Source organism: Hyla sarda, chromosome 2 (assembly GCF_029499605.1).
Source record: "Hyla sarda isolate aHylSar1 chromosome 2, aHylSar1.hap1, whole genome shotgun sequence".
Classification (NCBI taxonomy): Eukaryota; Metazoa; Chordata; class Amphibia; order Anura; family Hylidae; genus Hyla; species Hyla sarda.
This window is the reverse complement of record NC_079190.1, coordinates 436,523,118-436,550,148: the sequence shown is the minus strand read 5'-3', so window position 1 is coordinate 436,550,148 and position 27,031 is coordinate 436,523,118. Positions and strand designations below refer to the sequence as shown.

General features: G+C 45.8%; 2 protein-coding genes across 8 annotated transcripts in view; one reads left to right on the top strand and one right to left on the bottom strand.

The window, feature by feature from the left end:
- MOSPD2 (motile sperm domain containing 2) overlaps nucleotides 1-8,210 on the bottom strand; it is a 108,562-nt gene extending 100,352 nt beyond the window's left edge. The window contains exon 1 of the mRNA XM_056559176.1: nucleotides 8,073-8,210. Within this exon, the coding sequence (XP_056415151.1) occupies nucleotides 8,073-8,081 (9 nt within the window). The 5' untranslated portion in view covers nucleotides 8,082-8,210. The remainder of the gene's footprint in view (nucleotides 1-8,072) is intronic.
- The window catches only part of FANCB (FA complementation group B), a 59,315-nt gene continuing 40,426 nt past the window's right edge, over nucleotides 8,143-27,031 (top strand). For 5 of the 7 annotated variants that reach the window (XM_056559172.1, XM_056559168.1, XM_056559174.1 and 2 more), the window contains exons 1-3: nucleotides 8,143-8,282; nucleotides 16,850-17,810; nucleotides 18,015-18,170. In XM_056559172.1, coding sequence (XP_056415147.1) covers nucleotides 16,887-17,810; nucleotides 18,015-18,170 — 1,080 coding nt within the window. In that variant the 5' untranslated portion in view covers nucleotides 8,143-8,282; nucleotides 16,850-16,886. Of the gene's footprint in view, nucleotides 8,283-12,661; nucleotides 12,800-14,438; nucleotides 14,541-16,849; nucleotides 17,811-18,014; nucleotides 18,171-27,031 lie in introns of those variants that run through there. The other 2 variants (XM_056559169.1, XM_056559171.1) reach the window with 2 other exon arrangements.

Below are 27,031 nucleotides of genomic sequence, written 5' to 3'. Positions count from 1 at the left end.
CAGGACTTATTAGCAGCTGTATACTACAGAGGAAATTCTTTTCTTTTTGGATTTCTTTTTTCTCTGTCCACAGTGCTCTCTGCTGACACCTCTGTCCATTTTAGGAACTGTCCAGGCCAGCATATGTTTGCTATGGGGATTTTCTCCTGCTCTGGACAGTTCCTGACACGGACAGAGATGTCAGCAGAGAGCCCTGTGGTCAGACAGAAAAGAAGAAAATAATTTCCTCTGTAGTATACAGCTGCTAATAAGTACTGGGAGGATTAAGATTTTTTTTTAATAGAAGTAATTTTCAAATCTGTTTAACTTTCTGGCATCAGTTGTAGTCCGCTGCTCAGCATTTGGAACAAACTATTCCAAATGCTGGAGCCGGCAGCTCGTGACATCATACCCCCGCCCCCTGATGACATCACACACCGCCCCCTCAATGCAAGTCTATGGGAGGGGGCGTGACCTCCCATAGACTAGCATTGAGGGGGCGGGGCGGGACATTATGAGGGATGGGGCTATGACGTCACAAGTTCCCAGCGCCGGCTCCAGAGTTAGAAACAGTTTGTTAAAAACGCTGAGCAGCGGACTACCCCTTTTAAGCAAACGACAGGACTGAACCTATAGGAACCACGTATTACCCACTACAGCAATGGTGCACCAAGTGCTATACAATTTAGATGCACCCATTAATGATCTTTGGGTTTTACCACCAAAGATTTACGAGCAGTCATACACATAACTTAGCTGACCAAGACTACCTCCGAACCAAATGCAAAGGTGCTTCAATAAAGCAAAAGAGGAAAAGCCACTGCCAGACGCCTTCAATAACACTAATCTCTAGGGCAATGGTTCTTAACCTTGTTGGAGGTATGAACCCCACCAGTTTCATATGCGCATTCACCGGACCCCTCTTAATTGGAACAATAAAATATGATTTTTTTTCAAAGTCAAAACATAGGAGGTATATATTTAAGTATATATTTATACATAGGTGCACAGAATGAACAAAACCATTAAAGAACAAAGAACAAAACCACGAAAACATGATTTTCACACAAAAACAAAAACATAATGAATATTTACTACAAATCAGTGTGACTTCTGCTGTTGTCTTTCAGAGACCAGTTCAGAAATGCGCAGCTTTACCTTGGCAAGTGCCACTCTCATGTCATTTTTGCAACAATGGCAGTGTTCCCCCACATTAGGCAGTGTTCCCCCACATTAGGCAGGCAGTGTTCCCCCACATTAGGCAGGCAATGCTCCCCCACATTAGGCAGGCAGTGTTCCCCCACATTAGGCAGGCAGTGTTCCCCCACATTAGGCAGGCAGTGTTCCCCCACATTGGGCAAACAGTGTTCCCCCACATTAGGCAAACAGTGTTCCCCCACATTAGGCAAACAGTGTTCCCCCACATTAGGCAAACAGTGTTCCCCCACATTAGGCAGGCAGTGCTCCCCCACATTAGGCAGGCAGTGCTCCCACACATTATGTAGACCAGTGGCCTTCAACCTGCAGACCTCCAGATGTTGCAAAACTACAACTCCCAGCATGCCCGGACAGCCAACGGCTGTCCGGGCATGCTGGGAGTTGTAGTTTTGCAACATCTGGAGGTCCACAGGTTGAAGACCACCGATATAGGCAGTGTTCCCCCACAGACATACAGCCTCCAGCCAAATACAGTGTATGCCTGTGTACTGCCCACTTCAGTGCTCCGACCACCGCTCCGGCTATAGCAGTAGGTCTCGGGACCGGTGGTCGGAGCACCGAAGAAGAGGTGCCGCTGGTCACTTACCAAGCTGGCCAGCGCGCATCTTCCTCCTTCTCTATCCTCCGGTCCTCGGCGCCTTTATTTCCATGGGACGTCAGTGACGTCCCGGCATGCGCTATGTCCCGGCGGCCCTGCGTTTTTAAACTTAACGCGGGGCCGCAGGGAGTTAATAGTGATGGGGGGGAATTGCCCCGTCACTACAGGCCAGCTCGGGGCCCCAAGCAATTGCTTGGTTTGCCTGTCCTGTTGAGACCTCCCCCACCGATCCCTGGGACTGACTCCCCGAACCCTTGGGGTTAAGAACCACTGCTCTGGGGGATCAATAGAACTTTTGCAAGGTAACGAGGCTCCAGGCGACAGCCCAGTTTTATCACCTTATCATTGCCTAGGTCTGCGTTTCCCAAAAAAGTGCCTCTAGCTTTTACGAAACTACAACTCTTAGCATGTTCGGACAGCCTTCCCCACTCAACGATGAATCAAACCTCTCTTAACATCAAAAGCAGGAAGGTTTCCAGGAACGGAGTGAGATCATATGACCATGTAGGCCAGAGAACAGGAACTGAGAAAATCTGGCCAAAAATAAGAGGCGTTAAGTCATCCAGCCGGGCCAGGAGACGGGGTCACAGGAGATCTCTGGAGCTTATCATACTGTAGAGCTATAACCTTATCAGAATAACTTCTTATGAGACTAATCTCTAATGCGTATAACCTCTTATGAGTCTGTTATGTTGGTGTTTATTGCCATAACATCGGGCCCCACAGGTCACAACACAATGCAAAACATTCCCGTGTCCGCAAATAGACCAAGTCTACTGAGCTCAGAAACGAGAAGAAATCGGAGCTCTTCGGTTTAAAGGGGTACTCCGCTGTTCCGAACGCTGGAGCCGGGAGCTGGTGACGTCATAGCCCCGCCCCTCAATGCAGCCTCAATACAGTTGCCCCGCACCCTGCCATAGACTTGCATTGAGGGGGCAAGGAGTGACATCATGAGAGGGCAGGGCTATGAGATCACAAGCTCCCGGCGCCAGCTCCAGCGTTCAGAACAGTTTGTTCCAAACGCTGAGCAGCGGAGAACCCCTTTCAGTCATCACTCACATTACCATCTCCATTGGGGCTTAAAGGGTACCTCTCATCAAAAAAACTTTTGATATATTATAGATTAATGTATGCAGAATAACTTTACAATTGCATGTTATTAAAAAATATGCTTCTTTCTATTTAATTTTCCACTTTAAAGAAATGACCACTAGGGGTCTCCCTACCAGTCCTGGCAGCAAGCATTTCAGACTCATGCTGGAGTCCTAAACACTACGAGCTGCCAGTCTGCTTTGTTCACAAAGGAGAACACTCAGAGCTGCCAGCCTGCTTTGTTCACAGCCTGTTTGGCTGTGAACAAAGCAGGCTGGCAGCTCTGAGTGTTTAGGACTCCAGCATGAGTCAGAAATGCTTGCTGACAGGACTGATCGGGAAAAGTACAATAGAAAGAAGCATATTTTTCATTAACATGCTATTGGAAAGTTATTCAACATTCATTAATCTAAAATATATCAAACGTTTATTTGATGAGAGGTACCCTTTAACCTCTAGCATTGTCTTGCATTAGGAGGAACCCAGGGCCAACCGCACCAGCATATGGTCTCACAAGGGATCTGAGGATCTCATCTCCGTACCTAATGGCAGTCAGGCTACCTCTGGCAAGCACATGGAGGGCTGTGTGGCCCCCCCAAAGAAATGCCACCCCACACCATTACTGACCCACCACCAAACCAGTCATGCTGGAGGATGTTGCAGGCAGAAGAACATTCTCCACGGCATCTCCAGACTCTGTCACGTCTGTCACATGTGCTCAGTGTGAACCTGCTTTCATCTGTGAAGAGCACAGGGCACCAGTGGTGAATTTGCCAATCTTGGTGTTTTCTGGCAAATGCCAAACGTCCTGCACAATGTTGGGCTGTAAGCACAACCTCTACCTGTGGACGTCGGGCCCTCATACCAACCTCATGGAGTCTGTTTCTGACCGTTTGAGTGGACACATGCACATTTGTGGCCTGCTGGAGGTCATGTTTCAGGGCTCTGGCAGTGCTCCTCCTTGCACAAAGGTGGAGGTAGCGGTCCTGCTGCTGGGTTGTTGCCCTCCTACGGTTTCCTGATGTACTGGCCTGTCTCCTGGTAGCGCCTCCATGCTCTGGACACTACGCTGACAGACACAGCAAACCTTCTTGCCACAGCTCGCATTGATGTGCCATCCTGGATGAACTGCACTACCTGAGCCACTTGTGTGGGTTGTAGACTCCGTCTCATGCTACCACTAGAGCAAAAGCATCGCCAGCATTCAAAAGTGACCAAACATCAGCCAGGAAGCATAGGAACTGAGAAGTTGTCTGTTCCATTTGCACAACAGCATGTGAAATTGATTGTCAATCAGTGTTGCTTCCTGAGTGGACAGTGAGATTTCACAGAAGTGTCATTGACTTGGAGTTACATTGTGGTGTTTAAGTGTCCCCTTTATATTTTTTGAGCAGTGTATAAAAAATAAAAAGTCATCTTACCATTTCTTTCTTCCCTATATTTAAGTGTCTTTTGATGAATCACGTGGTATATGTGGCAAGGCCAGATATCACTTCTAGAATTACAACAGGCTTTCTACCACACACAGAAACTAAAGAGAAGAAATTGAGGTACATCTACTTTTTACCTAGACCATCAGCAATAATAAAATGTATGTGCACCTACAAATAAAGTAACTAAAAATATTAAAAAGCCAGTGTTGTCTTCTTAGGCACAGTGCACACAATGTGGGTGTCCCACCACCAAAGGCTGTCCTGTGGATCTCCTCGGCATGCCTGCTGCTCCTGTGTTGGGCCCATTGTTCTATTGTTTACTGTGTTTTTATGCTATTATCTGTATACTGTACCCTTAAGAAGAGAGATGCAGAGTAACCAGGTGACCCTGTTATCCAATGTGAACCCCCAATTAGCCCTGTATATAGTGTAGGGGGGTAGGAGTTGCCCCAGTTCAGTTCTGAGTCTTGGTGCAAAGCTCAATGTAAGCTGCAGTGTGGAAAGGAGGTGGAAGAAGTGTGAGGTGATTCCAAGAAACGCCTAAAGAAAATCTCTCATAAAATCAGCACTGCCATTCTGCAAGTTTTCCCAGTTTACAGTTGGTGAGTTCGTACACTGGGGGTGTCAGAAATTGGGCCTTGGGATATCTCTTAATCTCCAAGTCTAATTCAAGGGGGTGAAAAGCACAATAAGTCCCAGCAAGTTAACAGGGTTCCCAAGGGTTACACTGCATCCCTTCTACTTTGCTCTGTACTGCGAGTATTGTACTATCTTACTCCTGCCTTAGTAAAAGACAGTTATCCGTAACCTGGCGTCGGTGTGTTCATTGCCCCCGTGCCTGGCCCAAGAGAAGCTGTCTTCAACCTCGGACAGTGTATAGGCTAACGATGCCCTGGCGTCATGACCTGACAAGTATATCTTGCACCCACCGTGACACCACAAATGTATTATAGCTCTGCATTAGCCATATACTGAGGATGGCATTCTGTCCTATACAATCGGTAACGTCTTTCAGGCATGCATCCTTTTGCTGAACTTACATAGATCACATTTGCTGCAGATTTGCGCAGGTAAAAATTTTGGTAGAGGCAAGGGTGAGTCTTCAGCAGTTCTGCAGCACCATCCACAGCAAAATCTGCAACACCATTAGATTCTGCTGCAGATTTCTGAAGGGGTACTCCAACATCCGGTAAAAAAATAAAATAAATATGTTGCATATAGCATTGCTTACCCATCTGCTTCAGTTCTAAACCCACCAACCATCCATTTGTTTTGGGGGTCTTAGTTCTGTATGTCCTGGCTTAGTAGTTGCTCAGTACTACAATTCCCAGAATGCAATGGTTCCCTCCCTATTCATCCCTGCTCACTCTCCTTCCACAGCACTCCTGCCAGTTCCCTGCCCAGAGATGCTGCAGAACAATGCATCCACATAGCAAGCTCATCCTATACACAACACATATGCAAAAGCTGCTGTATTAATTCCCTGTATGCTCCTCTGCCTGTGGAATTGTTCAGCACAAGGCAGCATGGTATAAACATGCCTCGTTCTATTCTAACTGTTTCAATAAATAAAGAAGCCCATACAAATTGTGATATCACTAGATTACAATTCATGTCTTGGGTGGTAGTCAATTAAAATCTTTCCATTATCATCAATAAAGAGAAGAAACAGAGTTTAGAAGTATTGTTTGTATGGGGATAGAAAGTGTAATATAGATTTGGGTTTCCTAACCGGTGTGCCTCCAGCTGTTGCAAAACTACAACTCCCAGCATGCCCGGACAGGGAGTTGTAGTTTTGCACCAGCTGGAGGCCCACTGGTAGGAGAACACTGCTAATGTGAGAGTTGTCAGCAATATGATAGTAACGTCACAACCAGCTGACACCTTAGTCTTGCAGCATAGTGAGTGGTAAAGTACAGGAGATAAGACATCATGTGCTTCTCCACAGTCCCCACACCTAAAGATAACACATAATCCTCAATGAACATCTGATGTTGGCACAGCTCCGGAGAGCATGGTGACATCACACCCGACATTAGGTTTTTAAAAATGCTATGGGCAACTGGTCAATGACATCACATGCCCCCCCCCAATTGGTTGCTATAGGCAACTCAGCAACTTTTCCTCTGGACAGGTTTTGATAAATCTCCCCCATAGTCCCAACTATACACCCTGATAATAGTATCACAGGATCCACACTGAGCCACCTGAACATGACATCATAAGATCCCCACTTGGCTACCTGAACATGACATCACATCATCCCCACTCAAACACCTGAAGATGACATCACATCATCCCAACACAGCCACCTGAAGATGACATCACATGATCCCCTACTCCATTACTTACAGATGACATCACATCATCCCCACTCCACTACATAAAGATGACATCATTTCATCCCCACTGTATTACCTGAAGATGACATCATATCATCCCCACTGCATTACCTGAAGATGACATCATATCATCCCCACTGCATTACCTGAAGATGACATCATATCATCCCCACTGCATTACCTGAAGATGACATCATATCATCCCCACTGCATTACCTGAAGATGACATGACATCACGAGCCCTACTCAGACACCTGATGATATTAAATTGATTACATCACACAACCCCCACTAAACCACCTGAAGATGACATGACAAGATACCCACTAAGCCACCTAAAGTAGACAAAACATAACCCAACTCAGCCACCTAATGATGACATCACATCATCCCCACTAAGCCATCCATTGATGAGATTAGATGATCACACTGTACATGACTCCACTAAGACACCTGATGATGACATCACATGACCCCATTCAGCCACTTGTTGATGACATCAAATCATCCCCACTAAGCAACCTGTTGGTGACATCAGATGATCCCCACTGAGCCACCTGATAACATCACATGATCCCCACTCAGCCACCTGAAGATGACATCACATGACTCCCAGCTCAGCCACCTGATGACATCACATGATCCCCACTAAGCAACCTGTTGGTGACATCACACAAACCCCACTGAGCCACCTGAAGCTGAAATCACCTGATCCCCACTCAGCCACCTGAAGATGACATCACCTGATCCCCACTCAGCCACCTGAAGATGACATCACCTGATCCCCACTCAGCCACCTGAAGATGACATCACATGATCCCCACTCAGCCACCTGAAGATGACATCACATGATCCCCACTCAGCCACCTGAAGATGACATCACATGACTCCCAGCTCAGCCACCTGATGACATCACATGATCCCCACTAAGCAACCTGTTGGTGACATCACATGATCCCCACTCAGCCACCTGAAGATGAAATCACATGACCCCCCCCCCACTCAGCCACCTGAAGATGACATCACATGACTCCCAGCTCAGCCACCTGATGATATCACATGATCCCCACTAAGCAACCTGTTGGTGACATCACATGACCCCCCCACTCAGCCACCTGAAGATGAAATCACATGATCCCCACTCAGCCAACTGAAGATGACATCACATGACCCCCCCACTCAGCCACCTGAAGATGAAATCACATGATCCCCACTCAGCCACCTGAAGATGACATCACATGACCCCCCCCCCCCCCCACTCAGCCACCTGAAGAGGACATCACATGACCCCCCCACTCTGCCACCTGAAGATGACATCACATGACAATCAGTGCAGCCATGTATATGACATTGAGCACCTCTTCCCTCCAGTACTATCACCCCGCTTCCTTCCCGGGTCCCATCACTCACATCTGCCATGATCCCGTTCTCGTCGCTGCTCCCAGCACACTGAACTGCCTGGTGTCTCCCAGTCCTTCCGGCCTCGCCTGACGTCACCGCTCGGCCCGCCCACTTTTAGGCGGCTGTCGCCCCCGCCGCTTGCTCCTGCATGACGTCAGCGGGTGTACGGCTGCGACCACGACCGGGTGACGGTGCTGCTGGCTGCGGGCGGGGTACACGGTGAGACCAGTGGGGACCGGAGGCCTGGTAGTGGGGGAGGCGTGCTTTCCCATGCTGCCTTGCGGGACACATGGCGGGACTTTTGGGTTCAGTAATGTGAAAGTAGTGTAGTAGGGCTCAAAGTGATAAGTGACGTCATGGAGTGTAGCCGTACCCACCCGGGGGCTCGCAATGACGTCACGTCCTAGGGTCTGCACGAGATCTGTACAGATACAATAGGTTTATGGAGGGAAATAAAGACATAAGGGGAGATTTATCAAAAACTGTCCAGAGTAAAAGTTGCTCATAGAAACCAATCAGATCGCTCCTTTTATTGTTAACAAGGCTTCTGAAAAATGAAAGAAGCGATCTGATTGGTTGCTATGGGCAACTCAGCAACTTTTCCTCTGGACAGGTTTTGATAAAACTCCCATATAAGATCTTGTGTTGTAAATGTTATTTTAAAGAGTAGCTCCCACCATCCTATTTATTTTTTCTGTCCCTGCCTGTTGCCCATCTATCCCTAACCCCCTCCCTCGCTTTTTTTTAAACTATATTAAAAAGGTATTTTTGTCTGCCTGGTAGTGCCTCCAGCTGTTTCACCACTACAACTCCCAGCTTGCCCTGACATCTATTGGCTGTCTGGGCATGCTGGGATTGTAGTGGTGAAACCGCTGGAGGCACCCTGTGTTGAAAACAATAAGTTAGGGCCATGGGTGTGGCGCTACCCCGTTCCCTACATCCATCTGTCCCCCCGCACATCCCCCCCCCCCCCCCCCCGGTGTTAAAACCCCTGAGCCCCGCTCTCCCCAACCCCTGTGTTGAAACCCCAAGCCCCGCTCTCCCCGCAACCCCTGTGTTGAAACCCCAAGCCCCGCTCTCCCCGCAACCCCTGTGTTGAATCCCTGATCCCCGCTCTCCCCGCAACCCCTGTGTTGAATCCCTGATCCCCATACATACAAACAAACTGCAGAGTCCAGCAGCAGGGGCAGCATCAGCGGCGTGGTGCGGGAGGAGTGGCCGGCGTCTGAGGCCAAGGAGCCAATGCGCTCTCTCCCGTCTGTCTGATTGACAGGCAGGGAGCGAGCGCAGGCTGAATGAAATCGGACCAGTTGCCTGGCCGGCATCGGTCTGAATTCAGGCGTGAAGTCACGCCAGCCTGCAGCCGGCCACTAGGAGCGCCACTACAGCTGATCGGTCCTCCGGTCCATCTTCTTCATACTTCCGTGTGAACGAAGCGTCACATGGCGCTCAGCCTATTATGGGCCGAGGCAGAACATTGCGGCGGCCGGCGATAGGCTGAGCGCCATGTGACACTTCGTTCACACGGAAGTATGAAGAAAATGGACCGGAGGACCGATCAGCTGTAGTGGCGCTCCGCGGGAACCCAGGAAGGTGAGGGATGGTTTATTTTCATTTATTTTGTAGCCCGGGCAGGACGGAGCAGGAATACTCTGCACCAGAGTACTCCTTTAAGGGGGGTGAAAAAGAGGTTGGGTGTTTTTTTTTAAGTCTATGGGAAATATATGTTACTGCATAACTTCCAAGCGGCTGGAGATATTTCAATAATACTTGGTCACATGTTACTTATATGTCCACTTAAAAAATAGGATAGTTAATTTAACCCTTAACTACCCCCATTTGTGAGGGTCGGGGTTTTTGTTTAAAGTCCCATGCAAATCAATGTGAAATGTATGTTCCCACATAACTTCCGTACGGCTGGAAATATGTCAATAACTGGTCATATATTACGGGTCGGGATAGGAGGCGTTTTTGCATTTGAGTGGAAATTGCATTTTTGGCCCCTTTGGCATTTTATTTTATTTTTTTGGTACCCAAAATTTGTTGGGTACCAAAAAAAGAAAAAAGAAAAAAAAAAAAGGATGCAGTGGTGATGGTAAAAAAATGTATTTATCGAAATTTATATTTTTTATAATGAGATTTTAATAATTTTTTTAATAAAGTGTGTAAATGTTTCACTTTTTTTCTCTTTTTTTAAATTTTTTTAGGTAGTACTACTACTCCCAGAATGGAACAGACTGTTCCATGATGGGAGTAGTAGTACCTGTACTAATAGACGTATCGATCGTCCATAATATAGCAGAGATGCGGAGCGGCTCTATACAACGCGAGCTCACATCTCTGCACTATACTCCAGCCAGTGATGTGAATAGAACATCACTCGTTCATAGTTTCCGCCCAGAGTGGTGATTGGCCGGATTGTTGCAGCCAATCACAGCTCTGAGGGAAATATGAGTCAGTGATGTGATGTTCTATTCATATCACTGGCCGGAGTATAGTGCAGAGATGCCAGCGCTGTATAGAGCCGCTCCACATCTCTGCAATAGAAAGGACGATCACAGCGGATGTCAGGATTGACACCCGCTGGGATCTTTCCTTGACTGCAGGTACTACTACTCCCATCATGGAGCACACTCTGTTTCATGTTGGGAGCTGTAGTACCTGCAGTTAAGGAAAGATCACAGCGGATGTCACTCCTGACATCCGCTGTGATCGTCCTGTATAATTTATAGATGCGGCTGCTCTTCTATGGTCCCCTGCACTGATGTATATATACACATATTCATATTTCCCACCAAGAGCTGTGATTGGCTGGAACCATCTGACCAATCACAGCTCTTTGCGGGAAATATGAATAGGTGTATATATACAGCAGTGCAGGGGACCATAGAAGAGCGGCCTGCCGCATCTATACATTATACAGAAGGATCGCAATGAACTCAGGTGATCTGTACAGGTACTACTACTCCCATCATTGAACAGTGTGTCCCATGCTGGGAGTAGTACTACCTAAAAAAAAATGTTTAAAAAAAAGTGAAAAACACACACACACACTACATTTTTATTATTGTCGGCTATTTTTTTGTGCCCTGTCCGCCCACATAAATTGATCCCTGTTTTAAAAATTTATAAAAATGTTGTTATAAAAAGATACATTTCGTTAGGTACAATTTTTTAAATTCACTACTGTATCTTTTTTATTTTATTTTTTTTAATGGTACCCTACGAAATGTTGTTAAAAAAAAGGTATCTCCATCACTTTTTTGGATCGCTAAAGTCCAAAAAACAATAAAAACCACCTGCAAAAACGCCAAAGTTAAAACCCACATGTCGTTTTTTTTTGGCGTTTTTTTTCACTCCCATAGATTTCTATGGGAGAAAAACGCCATGCTTTCAGGGAAAAAAACACCTTTGGCTCAACATGCTGCAACTTTGCAAAACCGCCAAGGAGCTAAAATAGAGTGAAAAAATGGCAAAAGGATAAAAAAAATAAAAGCCAAGCTGAAAAGCACCAAGTGGAAAAAGAATTTTGTGATTTCTCATTGATTTACAGCTAACATCTGGCCAAAAAAACGCCATGCGGTAGAACAAGTAGAAACTTAGCCTAACGCGTACTTCCAATGTTTAACCCTTTAACCTCTATTTTGGTGCCAAGGACTGCAGGATTTTTTTCTCGTCTTTGTGTCACGCTATTCCGAGTGCCATAACCTAGGAATCCGCTTGGAAAAGCCCATTTGTCAATGGGGCTTTTCTTTTCTCCCTGAATTTCATAGTGTGCATGTTCCTTTAAGGCCCCTTTCACACTACATAATTACTCCGTTTTCGAAGTTCCATCAGAAAATCGGCAGTAAAACGGCAGTTACAAAATCCTATACGGCTGTTAGAAAATCCCATTATAGTCTATGGGATTTTTGTAATAGCCATTTTAACCCGTTGTAGCACGTTATTAATAACGGACATTATTTTGTGATGGAAGATAGTAACGGGAGAAATAGTTCATGAATAGTTCATCTTCCGTCACAAAATAACGGCCGTTATTAATAACAGGTTAAAACAGCTATTAGAGAAATCCCATAGACTATAATGGGATTTTCTAACAGCCGTATAGGATTTTGTAACTGCCGTTTTACTGCTGATTTTCTGAAGGAACTTTGAAAACGGAGTAATTATATAGTGTGAAAGGGGCCTAACCCCTTAGGGACTCAGCCCATTTTGGAAGGGTACTCTGCTGGAAAACTTTTTTTTTTTTTTTAATCAACTGGTGCCAGAAAGTTAAACAGATTTGTAAATTACTTCTATTAAAAAAATCTTAATCCTATCAGTAATTATGAGTTTCTGTATTCTTCACAGGAAATTATTTTCTTTTTGAAATTATTTTCTTTCTGACCACCTGCTGCCTCTGTCCATTTTAGGAACTTTCCAGAGTAGAAGCAAATCCCCACTGCAAACCTATCCTGCTCTAGACAGTTCCTAAAATGGACAGAGGTGTCAGCAGAGAGCACTGTGGTCAGACAGAAAGGAAATTCAAAAAGAAAACAACTTCCTGTGGAGCATACAGAAGCCTATAAATACTAGGAGGATTAAGATTTTTTTTAATAGAAGTCATTTACAAATTAGAGGCCGGAAGAAGGACGTTCCTATGTCCGAAACAGCCGGCGTAGCCTCTGAGCGCCCCTTACCGTCTCCGTCTATGTCGTGGTGATCCCGGACCTCGGGCCTGCAGCTGTTTACCCGCGGTGAGTGCACGCTACCTCTTTTTCATTGTATAATTTACAAATCTGTTTAACTTTCTGTCATCAGTTGATAAAAAATTTTTTTTCCAGTGGAGTACCCCTTTAAGGACGCAGCAAATTATCATTTTTGCACTTTTGTTTTTTCCTCCTCTCCATTTAAAATCCATAACTTTTATTTTTCCACCTACAGACATGTAGTTCCCTACGTATAAGGGCTTGTTTTTTGTGTGACCAGTTGTACTTTATACACCTTTCATTTTACCATAAAATATACTGCAAAACCAAAACAGTTTTATCTGTGGGCAAAAAACTAAATAAATGAAAACTACAATTTGGCAAATGTTAGGGGGGACTCCGCGCGGACATGCATTGCTGTCTATGAGACTGCACATTTCCGAACGGTCCTAGCTCTGTCATTTTTTGCCTGCGCTCCACTATCGGGAATGTATGCACTCCTAAAGGGAGCTCCGTCTCTGTTTTTTCTCTTCCGCTCAACTCCAATAAAATACCAGACACCCGACGAACCCCATTCAAGTCAATGGCATCCGTCAGACCTGGTTGTGTCAGTAGTGTTCCGAGCTGTTCTAGTTCTGTTTGGCGCACACACAAATAAAAAGAGCTGAACAAGATCCCTTTAGAGTAGGGTCACCTGTAGCGTATGAGTGCGCTGTCACACCTCACTGCGCACACAGGGCCACGGAGGGGTAGCCCTTTGTGTCTGTTCATAGCAAAATACGCTGCATATTTCCTGCTGCCCGGCGAATTTACTGCAGCCTGAAATATGCAGCGTATACGCTACGTGTGACCCTACCTTATTTTGCTGTGTATTTGCTGTTGCATATTTTCCTACCCATTGCCGTCAATGGCTAGCAAAATACGCAGCTGATTTTGCTATACATTGACTTCAGTGGGTAGGAAAATACACAGCAGCAAATACAGCAGAAAAATGGGGTGTGAACTCACCCTTAGGGTCCATTCACACGTGCGCATTTTCTGCTGCAGATTGACTTCTGCAGACTTTGCTGCCCATTGACTTCAATGAAGCAGATTTGCAGCAGAAAATACGCAAGTGTGAATGGACCCTATAAGACGTTTTACATTTTCAGAACTTAACTTTTCTGATGACAGCCATGTAACGTAACGCTTATGCAGCATGTTTCATGCTGTGCAGCGGGAAATACACTGCGTATTATCCGCTAAGCATACACACAGGGCTACCCGGCGGCAGCCCTCTGTGTTTAGCCTCCAAACCTTATTGTGTGTATGCTGATCGAAGAATATGCACCGTATTTCCTGATGCTTAGCAGATTTTGCGTTACATGGGACCATACCCTCAAAGTCTTTTTTATGAGCTTTTAGTATATTTTTTTTACATTTGACCCAGGTTTATCAGTCTGACAAAAAATGTAATGATTTGTCCATAACAACCAATCACAACTTAGCTTTCATATGTTATTGATCTCTGGTAAAGTGAAAGCAGAGCTGTTTTGGTTGTTATGGATTAATGCTGACCGTTCTAGTTTTAGACAGTGCCTTTTTAGGCTCACTAGGTGACTAAAATATGCGATTACATAATCCAATGAGTTCTTCCATATTGCAGTATATTCTGCTTCTTGCAGTATACTTATTAGAAAAATAAAGATGGCACCAGACCTGGCATATTTGTCAGCTCCCCACTGGATACCTAGAAGGGATCGACCAATTATCGGATTGGCCGATATTGTTGGCCGATATTCACGATTTTGTAAGTTATCGGTATCGGCATCTAACCTGCTGATAATGGCGATAATGCGGGCGCTTTAAATCAATGAACTGCAGCAGCTTTTGCGGGGCCAAGACCGCCGCTGTCACCCGCTTCTCTCCCCCTGCCTTTCCTGGGTCCTGAGTCCAACCACCGACGCTGTCCGATTGCCTCCCCCTGCCTATCCTCTGGCCAGAGACCGCCACCGCTGCCCCATTGCCTCCCCCCATCCCCGGTTTTATAATTATCTGTTCCTGGGGTCCGTGCTACTTCTGGCTCCTGCGGCGTCCTGAGCTGTCACTTTGCGCCGGGCCCACTGACGGTGACGTCGCGTTGAGGACGTCACTCGTCATTGCGCACAGCAACTGTAGCACAGACCGCGGGAACAGGTAATTATAAAACCAGGGATGGGGGAGGCAATGGGGCGGCGGCAGTCCCAGGCCAGAGGATAGACAGGGGGATGCAATCGGGCAGCGTCGGTGGTTGGACTCAGGACCCCAGGACAGGCAGTGGGAGAGAAGCGGGGGGTGGCGGCGATCTCTGGCCCCACAAAAGCCGCTGCAGTTCATTGATTGATTTAAAGCACCCGCTTTAAATCATTGATCTGCAGCGGCTTCTGCGGGGCCAGAAACAGTTTATCAGGGTATACGCGCACACACACGCACCCTCATTTTACCAAGGATATTTGGGGGGGATTAAAATGCACAGAATTTCGGTATAAGTTATTGGCTATTGGCCTGAGAGTTCACAGGTTATCGGTATCGGCTCTAAAAAATCTATATCGATCCCTAATACCTAGTCCCCTTCAGCTTTCTAACCACTTAGAACTGGCACCTAAAGAGTTAAAGGGGTACTCCAGGGAAATAAATATATATTTGTTTATTATGTAAAAAAAGCTCCAAAGCCACCACACTTCTCTATATGTTCCCTGTAAACCATCCTGCCTGATATGAATGCCTCCTGTGGCTCCTGTTGTCTTCTCTGGCTGATTGATATTCTTTGCCATAAATTTTGCCTCTTGCCTACATCGCCCAGGAATCAATGCAGCTCTGCCAGCCCCCTCTCTCTCCTGCTCTGAGCGGCAGAGAGAGATTCATTGTCTGATTGGCTGAGGCTGCACACACCTCCCAGTTCTCAGTACTAAAGAGAGCATGACTTATCAGTGCAGGGCAGAAACCACATGTGCTGTGTCTCTCAGGAGCTTGGGGGCTGCTTTCAGAGAGGGATTTAGACAGAGACAGAGTGGATGACTAGATGATGTCATTCATGCATATAAGTGACAACCAAGGAGGGAAAACTGCTCTATATAGTTAAGCAATGATATTTAGACAATTAAATAGGTTGATGAGAGAGAAATTATGGGCTATGGGTTTAGTTCCCCGGAGTACCCCTTTAAATAGTAGTCTTTTGTCAGTCAACACTGGCCTCCCGGTGAGATCACTTCCACAGGATGTGCCATAAATATCTGCTACCAGCACCTTACCATGGGCTCCCTTTTGATGCCCAATGTGCTAATGAGGGTTTATACGGTCACCAGGGTGGTCAGCACTGCTTATTTCTCAGCACTCAGGTTACACTTCATTGATGATAAGTGAACAGAGGGAACCCCTTTAATAAACCTTTTTACTGTGGCTGGGAATTCCCTGTATGTAGAGCAGACTTAGGAGCCATCCCCACTCTGAGTTGTAGGTGATAGTTGTATATTACAGCCAACACTTCCTTTTCCCATTTGGCAAATAAAAAAATGTAAAACAAATTTTTAAAAAATTAACATGTTGGTTATTGCCATCCACAGAATCACCCAAATAATTCAAATATAATGTCAATAATCAATTACAGTGAAATACGTAAACGGAAAAAGCAACACATTACATATTAGAATAAATTGTATCAAAAGTGATCAAAAAGTCACATCTGCACAAGAATACCAATAAAAACTACAGATCATGAAAGTTATTTCAAAGTACAATTGGTCCCGCAAAAAATAAGCCCTCATATAGCTTTGAAGATGGGAAAACTAAAATAAGAGTTATGACTCTATGAAGGTGTGGGAAAAATATAACTTTTATGATCTGTACAAGGAATATGATATTTAATAGGTGGACAGCCCCATTAAAACATAATGGGGGAGATTTATCAAAACCTGTCAAGAGGAAAAGTTGCCCATATCAACCAATCAGATCTCTTCTTTGATTTTATATAGGCCTTTTCAAAAATGAAAGAAGCAATCTGATTGGTTGCTATGGGCAACTCAGCAACTTTTCCCTCTATTCCTGTTTTGTTAAATCTCCCGCAATATCTTTGTTTTTCAGATGAACCTTTTAAAATTCTCATAGATACAGCCATAGAATGGAGTTCAGTTGTAACAATGGACATATCATCGCCTACAATGGACAAGTCATTGCATTTGAAATACTGGAAAAAAAGAGTAACCCTGTAGAAAAAAATGTCCTTGCGTTCTCGAGGAAGACATTTAATGTTGAGACCGGACAGTTCAATGAAATCTTCATTGGCGAGTACAACATCCCATCTAGTAAGTCCACCCTGGAACTTGTTTGCGTTCGTTGTGTGGCCGATTCCAGAACCGGTATTAGGCTTCCATGCATTTTGCTAAGGACTTGTAAGAGAAAGTCTAGCGGATCGTCCAGGCTGATATCACTGCTGCTCCACCCGTCTAATGTAGTGGAACCCTCTCTGATGTTCAAAGTGGACTCGGAGACCATAGAAGATCTATACGTAACTGATGGCCCCACCGTTCTGTGGAGACAACATGAAACACTGCTTTATGTTTCATCTTTAACTTCAGAAGTTGTAATGGCTCCAATCAATATTTCCGCTCTTCTTTGGGCTGGCACTACTGAAGAAGGAACTTGTATTTTGGGTATAACAGCCGTGAGATTGGATGGCAGTCATTTAACTAGTTCTTCCCTTCCTAATAGAACTCTTCAAGGAAAGGAGTTTATTTTGTACTGCATTGACAGTCGGAGGGCCTTGCCGGGATCTTGTCTTCTTCCACATGCTTACACATGTGTGCTGCAATGCCTTGAAGTCTGTAGGATACAAAATGTTAATGGTAGATATGAGACTTCTGCAATAGCAGCGAGCAATAAGCAATTGATCTGGTTCCATAATGGAGTCCCTAAGCAGGTCTGCCAGCTTCCGTCTGAAAACCTTTCAAAGCTTCAGGTGGCTTACACAAGCCATGCAGATGTATTATGTGTCCTCCTCTTCTCTTCTGGTCACGCCTGTGGAATATGGAAAGATGGATGGAAGGTAATTCTTGTGAGGTGTTCAGTACCTGTTAATGTTGATCTCACTGTCAGTATTTTATATATAATGTCAGGCAATGTTTATAGTGATATGATGTGTTAGTTCTAGACCAAATAAGAACACTGCTAGCTGTCACAGACAGGACGAAGAGTGTGAAATCTTGAAGCCATTGTGATGGACGTGTGATGCATATTTTTCTCTTTACAGACAGCGGCAGCCTGGCAACATGTTAGGAATATACTGGTGGATGATTTTCTTTGCAGGGGTTCTGATCAAGTTCTCTTGCTGTTCAATGATTATCCAAGGGAATCTTCTGAACACCAGGCATTTAGACTCACTGACTGTGGAGACATCAACTACCCAGTAAGTGTACAAGGCAGAGGTGTCTGTAGTCAGTGCTCACTTACTGCAATTAAGGTAAATGTTTAAAGGAAATCTGTCAGCTCTAGATTATGCTCAGAGCTCAAGTGTCAAAGAGGCTGTGTAAGCTGCAGGATGCATGCCTCCTCCCTCCCCCACTCCCCCCCCCCCCCCCCCCAGCCTTGACTGATTGATGTAAAGGGTTTAGTGTTGGAACACCAGTGTTTTTCAATGTGTGGACCTCCAGATCTTGCATAACTAGACAGGAGTTTTGCAACATCCTGATGTCCACAATTTTAAGCCCACTGATTTGCATTAACCCGTTCAGGACCCATGACGTACAGTAACGTCATGGGCAGCGCCGGGCGGAGATCGGACCGGGATGTCAGCTGAAATCATTCTGCAGGCATCCCGTGCAAATGCCCAGTGGGGTCATTTGACCCCCCCCATGTTGGCGATCGCGGCAAATCGATTTGCACGATTCCGGGTCATTACGGGTCTATAGTGACCCGGAATGTAAGGGGGATCGCGGGTGTCTAAGACACCCAGGATCCCCCTGAAGCGATAGGAGTGAGGTGGCACGGGTGCCACCCCTCCTATCCCTGCTATTGGTGGTCTAGACGCGACCACCAATAGCAGATCGGGGGCGGGGGGGGGGGTTTACTTTCGTTTTCCCCGTCCTGCCCTCCCACAATAGGCGGGGCAGAACTGGGAAACGACGGGGATCGGCGCCGAAGATCCACTTACCGATCCGGGCGGGAGACGGAGGCTGCAGGCGACGGAGATCGGCGGGCGGCGATGACATGCGGCTGGATCCAACGGAAGTTGGTGAGTTGCCTAGCAACATCTGCAGGGTACAGTTTGAGACCATTATACAGTGGTCTCTAACTGTAGCCCTCCAGATGTTGCAAAACTACAAATCCCAGCATGCCCAGACAGCTGTTTGGGCATGCTGGAATATGTAGTTTTGCAACAGCTGGAGGGCTACAGTTTGAGACCACTATATAGTGTTCCCTAAACTGTAGCCCTCCAGATCTTGCAAAACTACAACTCCTAGCATGCCCAAACAACTGTTTGCTGTCAGGGCATGCTGGGAATTGTAGTTTTGCAACAGCTGGAGGACTACAGTTTGGAGATCACTTTGCAGTGTTCTCTAAAACTGTAGCCCTCCAGATGTTGCAAAACTGCAAATCCCAGCATGTCCAAACAGCAATCAGCTGTCTCGGCATGCTGGGAGTTGTAGTTGCGCACCTCCAGCTATTGTATAACTACTTCTCCCAGCATGCCCGTCGGTGATCAGTACATGCTGGGAGTTGTAGTTTTGCAACAGCTGGAGGCACACTGGTTAGAAAATACTGAGTTAGGTAACAGAACCTAACTGAAGGTTTTCCAACCAGTGTGCCTCCAGCTGTTGCAAAAGTACAACTCCCAGCATGCACGGTCTGTCAGTACATGCTGGGAGTTGTAGTTTTGAAACAGCTGAAGGTTTGCCCCCCCCCATGTGAACGTAAAGGGTACATTCACACGGGCAGGCTTACAGTAAGTTTCCTGCTTCAAGTTTGGGCTGCGGCAAATTTTTCGCCGCAGCTCAAACTCCTAGCGGGAAACTCACCGTAACACGTCAGTGCGAATGTACCCTAAAAACACTACACTTACACATAATAAAGAGTAAAACACTACATATACACCCCTTACACTGTCCCCCCCCCAATAAAAATTAAAACCGTATTGTATGGCAGTGTTTCCAAACGGAGCTTCCAGCTGTTGCAAAACAACAACTCCCAGCATTTCCGGACAGCCACTGACTGTCCAGGCATGCTGGGAATTTAGCAACAGCTGGAGGCACCCTGTTTGGGAATCACTGGCATAGAATACCCCTATGTCCACCCCTGTGCAATCCCTAATTTAGTCCTCAAATGCGCATGGCGCTCTCTCACTTCAGAGCCCTGTCATATTTCAAGGAAACAATTTAGGGTCACATATGGGGTATCTCCGAACTCGGGAGAAATTGCACTACAAATTTTGGGGGGCTTTTTCTCCTTTTACCCCTTATGAAAAGGAAAAGTTGGGGCTACACCAGCTTGTTAGTGTAAAAAAAAAAAAAATTTACACTAACATGCTGGTGTTGCCCTATACTTTTTATTTTTACAAGCGTTAAAAGGAAAAAAAAAGACCCCCAAAATTTGTAATGCAATTTCTCCTGAGTACAGAAATACCCCAGATGTGGGCGTAAAATGCTCTGTGGGCGCACAACAAGGCTCAGGAGTGAGAGCGCACTATGTACATTTGAGGCCTAAATTGGTGATTTGAACAGGGGTGGCTGATTTTACAGCGGTTCTGACATAAATGCAAAAATATAAATACCCACATGTGACCCCATTTTGGAAACTACACCCCTCACGGAATGTAATAAGGGGTACAGTGAGCATTTACGCCCCACAGGTGTCTGACAGATTTTTGGAACAGTGGTCCGTGAAAATGAAAAATTTTATTTTTCATTTGCACAGCCCACTGTTCCAAAGATCTGTCAAACGCCAGTGGGGTGTAAATACTCACTGCACCCCTTATTAAATTCTGTGAGGGGTGTAGTTTCCAAAATAGGGTCACATGTGGGGGGGTCCACTGTTCTGGCACCACGGGGGGCTTTGTAAACGCACATGGTCCCTGACTTCCATTCCAAACAATTTTTTTCACAAAAGCTCAATGGCGCTCCTTCTCTTCTGAGCATTGTAGTGCGCCAGCAGAGCACTTGACGTCCACACATGGGGTATTTTCATACTCAGAAGAGATGGGGTTACACATTTTGGGGGGTCTTTTCTGCTATTAACCCTTGCAAAAATGTTTTTTTTTTTACATATGCAAAAGTCGTGAAACCCCTGTGGGGTATTAAGGCTCACTTTATTCCTTGTTACGTTCCTCAAGGGGTCTAGTTTCCAAAATGGTATGCCATGTGTGGGGCTTCCTAAAGGCAACATGCCCCCCAAAAACCATTTCAGAAAAACATACTCTCCAAAATCCCCTTGTCGCTCCTTTTCTTCTGAGCCCTCTACTGCGCCCGCCGAACAATTAACATAGACATATGAGGTATGTGCTTACTCGAGAGAAATTATAAAGAAAGTATACATTTTCTCCTTTTACCCCTTGTAAAAAAAAAAAAATTGGGTCTACAAGAACATGCGAATGTAAAAAATGAAGATTGTGAATTTTCTCCTTCACTTTGCTGCTATTCCTGTGAAACACCTAAAGGGTTAATACACTTACTGAATGTCATTTTGAATACTTTGGGGGGTGCAGTTTTTATAATGGGGTCTTTTATGGGGTATTTCTAATATGAAGACCCTTCAAATCCACTTCAAACCTGAACTGGTCCCTGAAAAATTGTTTGAGTTTGAAAACTTTGTGAAAAATTGGAAAATTGCTGCTGAACTTTGAAGCCCTCTGGTGTCTTCCAAAAGTAAAAACTTGTCAATTTTATGATGCAAACATAAAGTACCGTATATACTCGAGTATAAGCCGAGACCCCTAATTTCAACCCAAAATCCCAGGAAAAGTTATTGACTCGAGTATAAGCCTAGGGTGGGAAAAACCTCATCCCCCCCTGTCATCATCCAGACCCGTCATTAACATCCTCATCATCATCCCCTTGTCATCATCCCACACATCCCCCCTTCATCATCCCCTTATCATCCCACACATCCCCCTTCATCATCCCCTTGTCATCATCCCACACATCCCCCCTTCATCATCCCCTTATCATCCCGCACATCCTTCATCATCCCCTTGTCATCATCCCACACATCCCCCCTTCATCATCCCCTTATCATACCACACATCACCCTTCATCATCCCCTTGTCATCAGCCCACACATCCCCCCTTCATCATCCCCTTATCATCCCGCACATCCCCCCTTCATCATCCCCTTATCATCCCACACATCCCCCCTTCATCATCCCCTTATCATCCCGCACATCCCCCCTTCATCATCCCCTTCATCATCCCACACCCCCCCCTTCATCATTCCACACCCCCCCCTTCATCATCCCCACACCCCTTCATCATCCCCACACCCCCCCCCTTCATCATCCTCTTCTCATCATTCGCCCTCAGTGGTCTTCAACCTGCGGACCTCCAGAGGTTTCAAAACTACAACTCCCAGCAAGCCCGGGCAGGCATCGGCTGTCCGGGCTTGCTGGGAGTTGTAGTTTTGAAACCTCCGGAGGTCCGCAGGTTGAAGACCACTGCGGCCTTCAACGTCATCCAGCCCCCTCTCACCCCCTTTAGTTCTGAGTACTCACCTCCGCTCGGCGCTGGTCCGGTCCTGCAGGGCTGTCCGGTGAGGAGGTGGTCCGGTGAGGAGGTGGTTCCGGGCTGCTATCTTCACCGGGGGGCGCCTCTTCTCCGCGCTTCCGGCCCGGAATAGAGGCGTTGCCTTGACAATGACGCAGAAGTACGTTGGCAATGAACGCACCTCTGCGTCGTTGTCACGGCAACATGACTATTCTGAGGCCGGGCCCGAAGCGCTTAGAAGAGGCGCCCCCGGTGAAGATAGCAGCCCGGAACCACTATGCCACCGGACCACCTCCTCTCCGGACAGCCCTGCAGGACCGGACCAGCGCCGAGCGGAGGTGAGTACTCAGAACTAAAGGGGGTGAGAGGGGGCTGGATGATGTTGAAGGCCGCAGTGGTCTTCAACCTGCGGACCTCCGTGAGGTTTCAAAACTACAACTCCCAGCAAGCCCGGACAGCCGATGGCTGCCCGGGCTTGCTGGGAGTTGTAGTTTTGAAACCTCTGGAGGTCCGCAGGTTGAAGACCACTGCGGGTGGGGGAGTTCACTCGAGTATAAGCCGAGGGGGGTGTTTTCAGCACGAAAAATCATGCTGAAAAACTCGGCTTATACTCGAGTATATACGGTAGACATATTGTATATGTGAATCAAAAATTTTTTTTATTTGAAATATCCATTTTCCTTACAAGCAGAGAGCTTCAAAGTTAGAAAAATGCAACATTTTCAAATTTGTCATCAAATTTTGGGATTTTTCACCAAGAAATGATGCAACTTACCACAAAATGTTACCACTATGTTAAAGTAGAATATGTCACGGAAAAACTCTCTCGGAATCAGAATGATAACTAAAAGCATTCCAGAGTTATTAATGTTTAAAGTGACAGTGGTCAGATGTTCAAAAAATGGCCGGGTCCTATAGTGAAAATTGGCTGGGTCCTTAAAGGGTTAATCAATCAAGGCAAAGAGGGGTGGAGGAGGGAGGAGGCATGTCTCCTGCAGCTTACACAGCCTCTTTTACACTTGAGTTCCAGGCATGGTTTAGATCTGACAAATTGCCTGTAAATAAAGGTTTGGTATGTTATATACTTATCCTTATGTTCATACATAGCTGCATGTACTGGTGTGGACAGAATAGCAGAACTCTGTGCTTATTTAATCAGCCTGACATATCCATTCTGTCCTGAGAGACCCAACACATCAGGTCTAGTATGAGCTGCGTCAATCCCTTCATTTGTGCATGAGTAAGTAACATGACACACAGGCCTTACCTCCGAACAGATACATAATCTGCTGTCGTATTTTCAATGTACTGTTCATGGCGCACATTTTGTAAAAAAAACAGATACTTTAATGGGGATGCCCCAACCTATATAAAAATAAAAGATGTATTTATTAGAGCCAATGTAACCTATTTTTATAAGTAAAGACTATTTGTAAGTTTGCAACCAATTATACAGTCATGGCCGTAAATGTTGGCACCCCTGAAATTGTTCAAGAAAATGAAGTATTTCTCACAGAAAAGGATTGCAGTAACACATATTTTGCTATACATATGTATATTCCCTTTGTGTGTATTGGAACTAAATCAAAAAAGGGAGGAAATTGCAAATTGGACATAATCTATATATGGAAAGATAATTGGGACAAGCACCGGCGCACCCTGTGCCTTTACCTCGTGGCGGCAGTGTATATAGGTGTGTATAATATAACTGCTCAACTGGATGTGTTGTGCTCCGGGCACAACAGCGTAGTCAGCCTTGAGTAGAAGGAGAAGCAGCAGCGGCCCGTGTCTGTCCGTACCCAACATCCTGGGGTGTTCTTGATAAGTAGAGATCCTTATAGCAAAAATAAGACTTTTCTGCCGCTTGCTGGGTCAGGAGTAAATGATGGCAGGTAACTCCAGGTATAGATGAACAGAATTCCTATATTGTAGTGTATAATAGGTTGACAACGCGTTTCGAGGGGGTCTGCATCCCTCTTCCTCAGGTCAGGGAGGTTGTCCCTGCCCTGAGGAAGAGGGGTGCAGACCCCCTTGAAACGCGTTGTCAACCTGTTATACACTACAATAAAGGAATTCTGTTCATCTATACCTGGAGTTACCTGCCATCATTTACTCCTGACCCAGCAAGCGCCAGAAAAGTGTTATTTTTGCTAAAAGGATCTCTAAGTTGGACATAATGTCACACCAAACTCCAAAAATGGACTGGACAAAATTATAGGCACCCTTAACTTAATATTTGGTTGCACACTCTTTGGAAAAAATAACTGAAATCAGTGGCTTCCTATAACCATCAATAGGCTTCTTACACCTCTCAGTCGGAATGTTGGACCACTCTTCCTTTGCAAACTGCTCCAGGTCTCTCTTATTTGAAGGGCGCCTTTTCCCAACAGCAATTTTAAGATCTCTTCACAGGTGTTCAATGGGATTTAGATCTGGACTCCTTGCTAAATTTTTTATATATGTTTGGGGTCATTGTCCTGCTAAAAGACCCAAGATTTTGGACGCAAACCCAGCTTTTGGACACTGGGTTATACAGTGCGTCCCAAAATCCGTTGGCAGTCCTCAGATTTCATGATGCCTTGCACACATTCAAGGCACCTAGTGCCAGAGGCAGCAAAACAACATAAAACATCATTGAACCTCCACCATATTTCACTGTAGGTACTGTGTTCTTTTCTTTGTAGGCCTCATTCTGTTTTCGGTAAACAGTAGAATGATGTGCTTTACCAAAAAGCTCGATCTTGGTCTCATCTGTCCACGAGACGTTTTCCCAGAAGGATTTTGGCTTACTTAAGTTCATTTTGGCTAAACGTAGTCTTGCTTTTTAATGTCTCTGTGTCAGCAGTGGGATCCTCCTGGGTCTCCTACCATAGTGTTTTGTTTCATTTAAATGTCGACGGATAGTTTGCGCTGAAACTGTTGCTCCCTGAGCCTGCAGGACAGCTTGAATATCTTTGGAACTTGTTTGGGGCTGCTTATCCACCATCCGGACTATCCTGCGTCGACACCTTTCATCAATTTTTCTCTTCCGTCAACGCCCAGGGAGATTAGCTACAGTGCCATGGGTTGCAAACTTCTTGATTGATATTGCGCACTGTCGACAAAGGCAAATCTGGATCTCTGGAGGTGGACTTGTAACCTTGAGATTGTTGATATTTTTCCACAAGTCCTCAGACAGTTCTCTTCTCTTTTTGTTGTCCATGCTTAGTGTGGCGTACACAGACACACAATGCAAAGACTTGCAAGTGAACTTCTCTCCTTTTAATCTGCTTTCAGGTGTGGTTTTTATATTGCCCACACCTGTTAATTGCCAAGGTGAGTTTAAAGGAGCTACAAATGCTCGAAACTATCTTATTTTTCCACAATTTTGAAAGGGTGCCAATAATTGTGTCCAGACCATTTTTGGAGTTTGGTGTATCATTAAGTCCAATTTACTTTTTTTCCTCCCTTTTTTTGGTTTAGTTCCAATACACACAAAGGGAATAAACGTGTATAGCAAAACATGTTACTGCAATCCTTTTCTGTGACAAATACTTCATTTCCTTGAAAAATTTCAGGGGTGCTAACATTTACGACCATGACTGTATTCATTGCTGAAGTCTACCATCACACAGTGTTTGGTTTTCATGAATACAGCTTTTATGCAGATGAATGCATGCATCTTCATGGTTACAGGATACAGTCTAATTCTGCAGTAATGTATTTCTCCTGTCCCTCTGTCCCGTCTTCTTGTTTGTGACTGGATACAGAAAACAGGAGGATAATTCTAAACAGGTTTAGTTGCTGACTGTTTTTTGGCTTCCTGTCCACCTTCAGAGGCCACAGTCAGGGCAAAGGGACTGTAAAGGCCCCTGAACTCATGATAGGCTCTTTTCACACTATATATTGCTCCATTTTAACCACTTGGGTACGCAAGGCGTACAGGTACGCCCTGCATCCCTGATCCTTAAGGGCCCAGGGCATACAGGTACACCTTTGGGAATTTCGGTCCCCGGCGCTCGCCGGGCAGAGACCGGACCGGGGTTTCTGCTGAAATCATTCAGCAGGCATTCCGTCACATCCCCAAGGGGGGTCCTGAGGACGCCCCATATCAGCGATTGCCGCTAATCGCCGGTCAATTCCGACCAGAAATTTGCGGCAATTCCGTTTCCAGCTGCTCGCTGGGCGGGGATCGGACCGGGATGCCTGCTGAAATCATTCAGCAGGTATCCATCCCGGCACAGCGCCGAGAGAGGTCCCGCAGATCGCCGGTAAATACAAACCAGCGATCTGTGGCGATTCTGGGTTATTGGGGTCACATGTGACCTGATGACATGGAAAAAGAGGATGATCAGTGGTGTAATATACACCACCAATTATCATCCGTACTGTCCTGGGAGGTGGCAGTGTTGCCACCCCCAGGAGAGCTGTGATTGGGTGGTCATAGTGACCGCACCAATCACAGTATGTGGGGAGGGTGTGGGAGAGCAGGAACATGTTGCTCCTTTCTGATCAGCACCATTTTGTGTCTGGTGTTGAGCAGGACGGAGCCCCGTGCTGCTTCTCCCCCCCCCCCCTCAGAGTGTTCTAAGTGCCC